The sequence below is a fragment of the Oncorhynchus nerka genome, linkage group LG27 (genome assembly GCF_034236695.1).
Source record: "Oncorhynchus nerka isolate Pitt River linkage group LG27, Oner_Uvic_2.0, whole genome shotgun sequence".
Classification (NCBI taxonomy): domain Eukaryota; kingdom Metazoa; phylum Chordata; class Actinopteri; order Salmoniformes; family Salmonidae; genus Oncorhynchus; species Oncorhynchus nerka.
The window spans coordinates 40,517,281-40,527,078 of record NC_088422.1 but is presented as its reverse complement, the minus strand read 5'-3'; the positions used below and the strand labels follow the sequence as shown (position 1 = coordinate 40,527,078).

Here is a 9,798-nt window from a genome sequence, read left to right as displayed (position 1 = left end):
TTCTGTGAGCTGCGATGCGATTGGGTACCCTAAATAGTAAATGCATTTCTTATTGGACCTAGCCACTGTCGCTTCAACCAATAGGGCTATCATATACCCCGAGTCATATGCGACTGGTCAACATGTTTCGCCATTTTGGCTCAATCATATCCTAGGGGGAAATCGCAATTGCATTCTCCTCCTTCTCAAAAGAGAAGGTAAGAGCGATCTCTGACTTTCTCATGCAATGGGTTTTGAGGAGAGAGGACGCGAGGGGTATTTAATTGAGATTCTCCCCCACTGGTCTAGCATTGTTACAATACATGATCCACAATGGAGTCTTGTTTCGCTAATGTTGGCACCAATAAGTGTTTCAGCGTTCCACCATTGGTTGTTCTCACCGAGACTGGTCACGATTTATCAACAACTCGCACGAGCTGCGGTGGCAACACCCCTTTTTCTGCGAAAGACCACGCCCCGTGGACATGCTGCTTTCGCTGTGTACATCGGTGATTGGTTTCTCAGTGTTGTTTGCCGTATATCAAGATCAGTGGTTGGCCGAATTCACATGCTGTTCCAATATTGGTCTGTCTCGTTTAGTGACAGTTACCTTTGTTTTCCTGATGAGATAATATGGACCGCAGAAGTAATTAATCATGTTTAATAATAAATAATTTAATTCTAGAAAGCTTGACAGTGGAGAGCCGATCGTAATTCAATTTGCATTTAGGTTAGAACACCTTTTACCACTTGGAAATCTCAAAATATGCTTGAAAACTAGATTGGTAGATTGATTCATAGCAGGTTATGCAATTGGCATACTAGCTAGGAGGGGAAAGCCAGCGTTGAATTGCTTATGTTGCGGCAAGACTACACAAAATATATTATGTGCATGCTTGACAGGACCATAATTGATGATCTTCTGGGAAGATTAAGTTGAGATATTCCATCAGAATCGGACCAAAATGCCCAGAATCAAATCTATTTCATTCGAACGCAATTGTTATTGTATGCGAGAAAGATTAAGACAGACCAACAAGAACTTTGGCCATGCAAGGTAGATCACATGGGAGGCATTCACTAGGAACCAAAAGGAATGAAACCATTATTATAGCAGTGAACGAAAAAAAACATCAGACCTTCCAGCGCTGAAAACTATTCCACTTAGAACCCACATCTCGATCTAATATTTATATATTTCTTGATTCCATTTTTTTTACTTTTAGGTTTGTGTGTATTGTTTTTAGATACTACTGTATTGTTGGAGCTAGGAACACAAGAATTTCGCTACACCCACAATAACGTCTGCTAAACATTTGTATGTGACCAATAACATTCGATTTGGTTTGATTAGAGCACTACATTTCAACAATTTATTTGCTTACATGAATCATAAATATGAGAAGGGGCCATGATCTGAATTTAAGTTTTTAATCTGAATCAAAAACACCTTAAAATGCATTATGAAACACATATTAACCCAGGCATGTTGTTAACAAGGCTCATTCTTAAAATAAACAAACAAAACTGATATTACAGAAACATTTACTTATTCAGTCGCATGAGTATTTGCAGAATTTATATGCCGTGCAGGGAGTCAATAAATAAAAAAGGAACAGACTATACAATTTTTTTTTTTTACTTTATCACAAAAACACACAGTGTCACAGTAAAGAGAGACCACAAGGCTAGTACGTTTTAGGTAACATCAATGAGTCTGTTGTTTATCCTACTTCAAGCAATGACGTCCAGAGGTCTGTTGAATCCACCTTTTCTGTTTGTGTACTGCCTGAAAAGAGAGGGGCAAACGTTACATCACTGCTACCCTTGCAGCACTTGTACATTACATCATCATCCACCAATAGGAGAGACGATCTGTCTGCATAGAAACACCTGCAGAAGTGATTGGCTCCAGTGAGAATGAGCACTGTTCAGACTGCTCAATATCAGCCAGGACCTTGTGTCTTGCAGTTGCAACTGTTGATTTATAAACAAACCATGCTATTTGGCGCATACATCAACAAGATATGCTACTTAATTACAGGTGGCCAGAATGTGATGGAAAATAAAGAATAGCCAAACATGAAGGACTAGATACTGAATATGCAGTCCCACTCATATGCAATATTATGAATACTAGATGCAGTCTATATTATAGCATTTACACAAATACTTGCGGGCAGTTTTGAATGTTATTTGTGAAATGATAAACCACATAACACCTCTTGTAGTTTCTAAAGAAAATGAATAGGCATGCCTGTATTTCCTCTTCTGGGACACATTGATAGCATGTGCATTGACTGCGCCATCCGTCTTCCTTCCCTGTTGGCAAAGACAGCCACATTAACACATCCCACTTGGAAGTAGGTCAAGGTATCATCCAAAAACAAGCGATTGCCACCATTGAATGAATAGTGAACAATCACGACTTAAATTGTTTCAAATGAAAACATGTTCTCGCAATAAAAACTGCTACACACCAATGGAGACCTACCCTTTTGATAAGAATCACAGCCCTAGCAGATTCCCTTAGTCTTATAAACTGTGAAGTGTCACACGTTCTTTATAATCACTATTATTACCATATGGTTCTTAGATCTGTGATTGTTGTTGGTGAAGAGCACTGTACAATCAGTTTGGTTTATGAGCCTGAGCAAACTGCCACCCTGTGGCGAGTTGGACTATTTGGGCACTTACTTGCCTACAGCAGTGGTTCTCAAACTTCTCCTCCGGGACGTCACACATTTAATCATTTTATGGTAGGGTGTAATGATGACGCTGATCGTGTTGCAAAACGTTTCGTCTGTTGCGAAAACCGTTAACTCCAAATGGAAAACGCGCAAACAAGTGTTTCTATTGGACAAATGCAGTTCGGTCCCTCCCCGTTTTGTTTGATCCGTTTGCTTCTTAAAACGGTAAAAGGTTACCGTAATGAATACACCCCTGAAGTAGCATACTTGATTCACTAATCAAGGGTTAGGTGTTAGTTGATAACTCAAATACGTGGAACAGCTAGGGGTCACCAAGGAGAGGTTTGAGAACCAGAGGCCTACGGTATAATACAAATAATATAATATCTATAGATATCTTTGACAAGCCTAACCAGGAACCTCTAGGTTTGAGACAAGTCGACAGAATCCTTACTTTTGTGGTGTCAAAGTTGCCGAAGCCCATAATCCTCATCATCTCAATCTCCTCTTCGGTCTTGCCCTGCATGTCTTCCTCTGTAAACAATACACACATTTTGACACTAAGCAGGTTTCCATCCAACCTTTTTATGCGAGTAAAGTACGTTGGATTAAAAAAAAAATCCTGATGGAAACAGCAAATATGTCCATAAACATTACAAATTGACAAACCATGCCAGACAAGGTTGGATCTTTATGTGTCTGTAAAATTAATTATGCAAGAAATGGCAGTGGAAATTATTTTACGTGCAAATATTGAAATAAGCATCCTTTCTAAATCCCACGATGATAGTCTATGTTATGTGATCCTCCCTCTATGAACTTTCAAGAGTAGTGAAAGAGTAGTGATGAGCTTGATGCTTCTTTCCAATAAATATCGAGCTTTTTATTTTGGTGACATGGATGCTTGCCTGCTGTTTGACAAATAAAAATGATATTTTGTCCATAATAATCTCATCATGTAGTAGGCTATACCCATACTGTATCATTAAATTGTTGGCTAGAGTGCACGTGCCAATATTATTTTTAGTTACATTTTTAGCTCTACTGATTATTTTGTAACGGAAACCATGAGAATGGTTTACCAGGAAGAAACATGACTATTTCGAGGTAAAGGGGAGTTGGAGAACTCAACAAAAAAGAGCAGAGTGATTTATTTTTGCTCACTTTAATCTACTGTACAGGATGCGAACTGGTGAACCATTTAACTTGTATTTTTTTTTTAAATTGACTCGACATGGGAATTTAACCGCAAACGTTATTATGTGCCCTACGTTATCACGCACAAGTACATATGTTTTAATATTCACATTGAAATCTGTCGCAAATTGATTGGAAACCTAGCTAGTGACATGCAACAATAGTATTTATCCATATCCTCACATAGGGCGTGCGTCCCAAATGGCAGATTTAACCATTTGAAACGCATCCAAGTTCATAGCAAATAAACCACCCGAGATCTGATGCTAATCCCTTTATCCTTGGAATCCTTTTGATCATCATCACGCCTGTCCTTCTGCCTGGAGGGAGTCAGAGGAAGAGCATAGTCTGCGAAGAGACCTAAAGAAAAGAGACAGCGATAGCTAGAGGACAGGTTATCCAGGCAGAGATCCTATTCTATATCATCTTCTTGATGTGTACACTAATCATTTCCCCTAATGGACTGGTTTAAGAAATATTATGGAAAATGCGAATACCCTCCAGCCCATTCTAACACCAACGCAACGCTTTTAAATTCTTGAGGATTAGGTGAACAAGTGCACATTTTGGGGAGAAGCATGGGAAATCAGAATGCTTATTCGTTGCTAAAGCGAACCTCGTTTTGGTAGGGATCGGCTTCTACTTCTGCCCATTTTAGTGCCTTCTTGTGAAGGTATTCAAACAATAAACAAATTCAAAACCTCGACAATTTAACAGATCTCTTCCGTTTGATTTCAGTAACCCCGAGTCCGCAGATGAAAATTACAGGACAGGATAAACGGAAGCCTTCAACACAGAAAGCTATCTTCACTCCTCTAGTGGGTGGCATCGATATGAACGAAAATTGCATGTGGATTTCGGTAATTCTATTTCTTATTTTTCTTCTTCTTCTTCTTCTTTGGGATTGGGTTGTCTGATCGCGTCCAATTTTTATGGTGTATACACACTGCCACCTACTGTACTGGTGTGGGAGGCCAGTCACGGCCTAACTAAATTAAATTATATTAATTCGTCCTGTTCCTCTAAGAAAGTGAAATAGAGCCCTAGACATCACTTCCCTCCCCCCACTACACCACCCAAACCCCATCCAGCTTCTCTAAACCTTTCACACAATCTCTCATTATCTACGTCATACAGTTCACAAAATATCAACACATGCTCCTCCACTAAACACGCATCACACAGGCCTGTTTCTTGTCTCCCTATCATCCACAGCGTGGCATTCAAACCTGTGTGCCCAAACCATAGTCTACTCTACATAACGTCCTCTGTCCTACATCCCACCTCTTCCTTTACTGATCGGTGCACGCAATAAAATTGCCTCCCCTTACTACTAGCATCCCACTCCCTTTGCCAAAGATCTAACCCATTTCCCAGATCATGGACTTGACTGGCGGCCCAGCGGGACCTGAATATCTATCCCCTCTCTCCGCACAGCACTCTTAGCCACCACATCGGCCTTCTCATTACCCTCCACACCCACATGGGCGGGAACCCAGCAAAAGCTTACCATCACTCCCATCCTCTCCAATCCCACGAACCTCACCATCATCTACACAAACAAGTCTCCCCAATCCGACCTGCTCGTCTTCACTGCTCAACATTGCAGCCGAATCAGAGCAGATCACCACTCTGAGTGGTTTCACCTCCTCCACCCATCTCAAACCTATCTGGGATGTACACCCACCCTACCACTGACTGGATTCTTTGAACCATCTATATCCTTAAAAACAAATAAAAACGACTATCTATAGCTCTCCACACACAGTCTGACGTCCTCAGCCCATTCTCTCCTGCCGTCAATCATGTCCACATCTACACTTGGTTACGGAAACAGCCGCAGAGGAATGGTCCCCAATGCAATTGCGGGCCCTATCTCTCTCTCACCCTGTCCATATTCTACCACCTTCTGCCTGATTGTCCACCCGTACGTCCTCGGCTTACCCACTCCTCACTCCCAGCATTCCCCAGTTGCCGTGACCGCAGGATGTCCTTCTGAACTCCCTTTCAACCTCCCCAGTATGCTAATGCCAGTTTGTCCCGCCTTATCCTTAGTGGGAGTTCCCCACTATCCACCTGCAATGCCTCAACAGGTGTCGTCCTGAAGGCACCCACACACAATCTCAGGGCCCTTGACTGTATCCTATCCAGGCGCTGTAGTACCGTTTTAGCTGCCAATCCATATACAAAGCACCTATAATCCAAAGATGACCTGATCAATGCCTGGTACACACAGTGTTTGTCTATTCGACCTCCAATCATATCCTGCCACTGCCCTCATGAGGTTCAGCGCCTTCCCTACACTTTATTTAAATATACTCAACATGTCTCTTCCACGTAAGCCTCTCATCAAACCCCATACCTAAATACTTCAACTTAGACACCCTACCTATATCCTGGCCGTATATTTGCAGCAAAACATCTTTAATATTCCAATGTATTCTTATTTTTCTTCTTTGGTATTATGGTGGTCCGCAAACAAATGTTTTAGTTGCATGCCGCCGCCTACTGTATTGGCTGCATATCACCCTACTATTCTGTAGTATGAATTCATTACACTGTGGAAAAAATTGCCCTACCAACTAACCCTACACCCATTAAAACATCATCACTTTTCCACTACTTTGGCCCTATCGGATCCTGCACCAGGCCAGCAGCCTGGGAGGACGGGACAGTCTCATTTAAAACACCTTGTAACTCTTCTTCAGTAAAATACCGTACACCCAAGTACTTCTCTGTAGCTGCCACCGTAATATCTATCATCCGTGAATTACGTTCTATTCATATGGTACATTTGACAATCATGGCCATGGAGGCAAAAAAGAAGAAAAAAACGTATTGAAGCACGTTATTCGTATCACACGTGAGATCATGTCTTGATAAGGCATATCTAACCAAGATGAATTATAAAAGAGGTAGGCAAGGTATATCGGAATGGCAACTTCACAGTACCTGAATCTCACATGATTAAGTGCAGTTGCTAGTGTAACGAACAACAGATCAAACCAAACTGGATTGAAATCAACTTTGATCTTTAATGACTGGTACATTTTAACCTTGCAACTTTTCACTTTACATTCTAATACGAAATAATACATTAAAAAACAACAAATATCACACATCAGCATTTTGATAACAGCTACTGATCATAAAAATAATTACAGCTGTAGAGGTATTTTGTACACATATTTCAAAGCAAAATTTGGGGAAGAGTGGAATGTTTAGTACCTTTTAGTTCGGCTTCCGTTCGCAACATCAAGCAACACGTTTCTTCCACAATGCTTAGATCATATCCTTGCTTGGTATTAGTGGCATTTATAGCTGTCAGCTTAATGTTGGGGACTTTCTTTTTTTTTGTGCATTTATTTTCTTATTTGTCCCTGCTGTCTATGACTTGAATAGTTAGTTTAATTGGAACAAGACTTCTGCAACAAACAAAAAAAGAGCACGTTATTATACCTGCATAATTCTACATGTACTGCACCTGTGCTCGTATGTACATACCTGTCACCTTCGTCTGACTATTAAAAACGAATAAACATGACCAGGCCAGGGGGTGCCTATGAGGATACTTCAATGCAACATTGGTTTATATACACACGTGTCAAGTGTGTTACTTCTTATAATAAATAGGGAGTGCATAATTCAGGTGGTGTTGTTGATTCTATTTCATTTAGAATGATTGTGGATTGTTTCAAGATCATTTGAGAGTTGTACAGAAACAATATTGCCCCCCCCCAAAAAATAAATAATAATAATTAGAATGACTTCTAGACGTGATGAGTGACTGAGCTATACATACAGGAGACTTGAGTGCGTGTTAGTGTGTTTGCCTCCGTGTATATGGCTAGAAGTGGAGGGGGCGTGTTAGTGTGTTTGCCTCCGTGTATATGGCTAGAAGTGGAGGGGGCGTGTTAGTGTGTTTGCCTCCGTGTATATGGCTAGAAGTGGAGGGGGCGTGTCAGAATCATTTTACATGTACCCTCAAGTTTCAGCTTTCTCTTTCTGCTCTTTCTTCTTGCTCTTCTTTAGGAATGAGGGGGCCTTGAACTTCTTTTTCTTCTTAGAGGGGGACTTGGAGGGGGATCCCTCAGGCGTGTTGCTGGGCGGTTTAGCGGGTGGGGCAGCAGGGGTGGTGGAGGGGGGTGTAGAAGTGTCATTGGTAGACAAAGCCTTCATCCCTTTCTCCAGCTCCTCCGTGGTCTGCTTCTCCTCCTCTCCTTTCCCGTTCTGAACTGCTGTGGAGTCTTTCTTTGTCTCATCTTGCTCATTTATTATTGGAGTAAAACAAAGCAAAGGAAAAAAACTATCAGAGTAAATAGATTGTTTTTGTGTTAGCTGCATGGAATAGTAGGGGAGAGTGGAGTAAGTCCATAGTATGCGGGAAGTACACAGAAAATATACAACCCCCACCATCGATATAGCCGTCTGTAGAGCATGCAAAAACACATCCTTCTTACATATATTTCAGGATGTTGTGTATACCTGGAAATAAGCAGAATTCATGTAAAAACACAGCTTGCCCCCCCAAAAAAGTGATACGGGTATGGGGTAAGTTGAGCCGCAGGACAGGGTACGTTAAGCCACATTCTGCCCTGATTTAAATATTACCGCTACCTTTTTACAACTCTGTCTTTATTTCCCCCAATTCAACACAATCCCTTTGTGTCTTGCATTACGCCTGGGAAGAAAACACTTACATTTGCTCAACTTGCTATTAACTTACCCCATGCCCACTGGCTCAACTAAACCCAAGGGAAACATTTTGAATATATTAGCTCACACATCTACAAGGATGCACTTTGCTCGGAAATGTTTAGGACCTCATATTGAAGCTTATAGAGACCCCAACTGATGTATAACAATCTTAAAAGGGTCTACTTTGGTTTAGATGCAAGCACCATGGAACTTCTGACACAATAAATGAATTAGACTTGCTTACCACTTTTTCCATGTGGTTTCTTCCTTCACAGACTCCATGAAATGATGACCTCTTTCTAAATATTTGGTCAAATTATTTTTGGGGAATGGTTTCCGAGAAAAAAGGGTGGCTCAACTTACCCTTTTGGCTCAACTTACCCCACTCTACCCTTCACTGCAGACATGTCATGTCATTGCAGTTGTGCCCAACAAAACATGCTCGGTTAATGAGAGTGCAACCATGTCTTACAGTTTGTTTCTCAGTACTTACTTACTATTGAGACAAGATCTCAGTACCAGAGGGGTGCCCTATGAGTCAGTATAGAGGAGCATAGACAAAGACGAACACAGAGACAGAAGGAGAGAGGTACATACAGTAGTTGTGAAGACAGATGGGCGTCACAAGACGGCGCTGAAATGTGACACATTTACAACAACAACAAACACCACACACACACACACACACACACACACACACACACACATCACTCAGCCACTGAGCTTATTGTACAATATTCTCCTAATTGAGATCCATGCACGTAACTCCATACATTGATATCAATGCATGTTTAATGCGAACGTCCATGTTACATATCTCAAGTTAGGATTGAAATATTTAGGGAAATGTTCAATGATGGCGAGCGCAACAGGGGTTGTGGAGACAACAGTACAGGGTCCCACATATTGTCATGTAGGAATTTGAGCGGTCCTTCTCCCCTGTATGCTAGGCAAGCAGAGACAGATGTGTGTGTTCAGCACTGCAGGCCGAGTCTCACCTGAGGGTGGGGGATTGCAGGGGGTAGGGTTGTTGGTGGGGGGGGTAGCTGGGAGAGACTCCTTCTCGTTCTCCACCTCCTCCCCTACTGACGCACAGAACGACAGACAGACACAGGAGAACAGCGCATAGAGCTAATTCTAGTAAGCCGCGTGCAAGAGTTGTGAGGCAGAGTGAGAAGTGAATTAGGAATTGGTGAAAGAAAGGCACATTAACTGTACAGTCTGAGGTTTCATT

The 9,798-nt window shown here is 41.6% G+C and overlaps 1 protein-coding gene across 9 annotated transcripts in view; it reads right to left on the bottom strand.

Annotated features, from left to right (window-relative positions):
* Window positions 1-6,881: 6,881 nt before the first annotated feature.
* LOC115111773 (beta-adducin-like) overlaps window positions 6,882-9,798 on the bottom strand; it is a 33,796-nt gene continuing 30,879 nt past the window's right edge. For 3 of the 9 annotated variants that reach the window (XM_065011671.1, XM_065011673.1, XM_065011677.1), the window contains 2 exons: window positions 9,563-9,649; window positions 6,882-8,128 (listed from right to left, as the gene is read on the bottom strand). In XM_065011671.1, the coding sequence (XP_064867743.1) occupies window positions 7,851-8,128; window positions 9,563-9,649 (365 nt within the window). In that variant the 3' untranslated portion in view covers window positions 6,882-7,850. Of the gene's footprint in view, window positions 8,129-9,057; window positions 9,096-9,562; window positions 9,650-9,798 lie in introns of all 9 variants that reach the window. The other 6 variants (XM_065011672.1, XM_065011674.1, XM_065011675.1 and 3 more) reach the window with 4 other exon arrangements.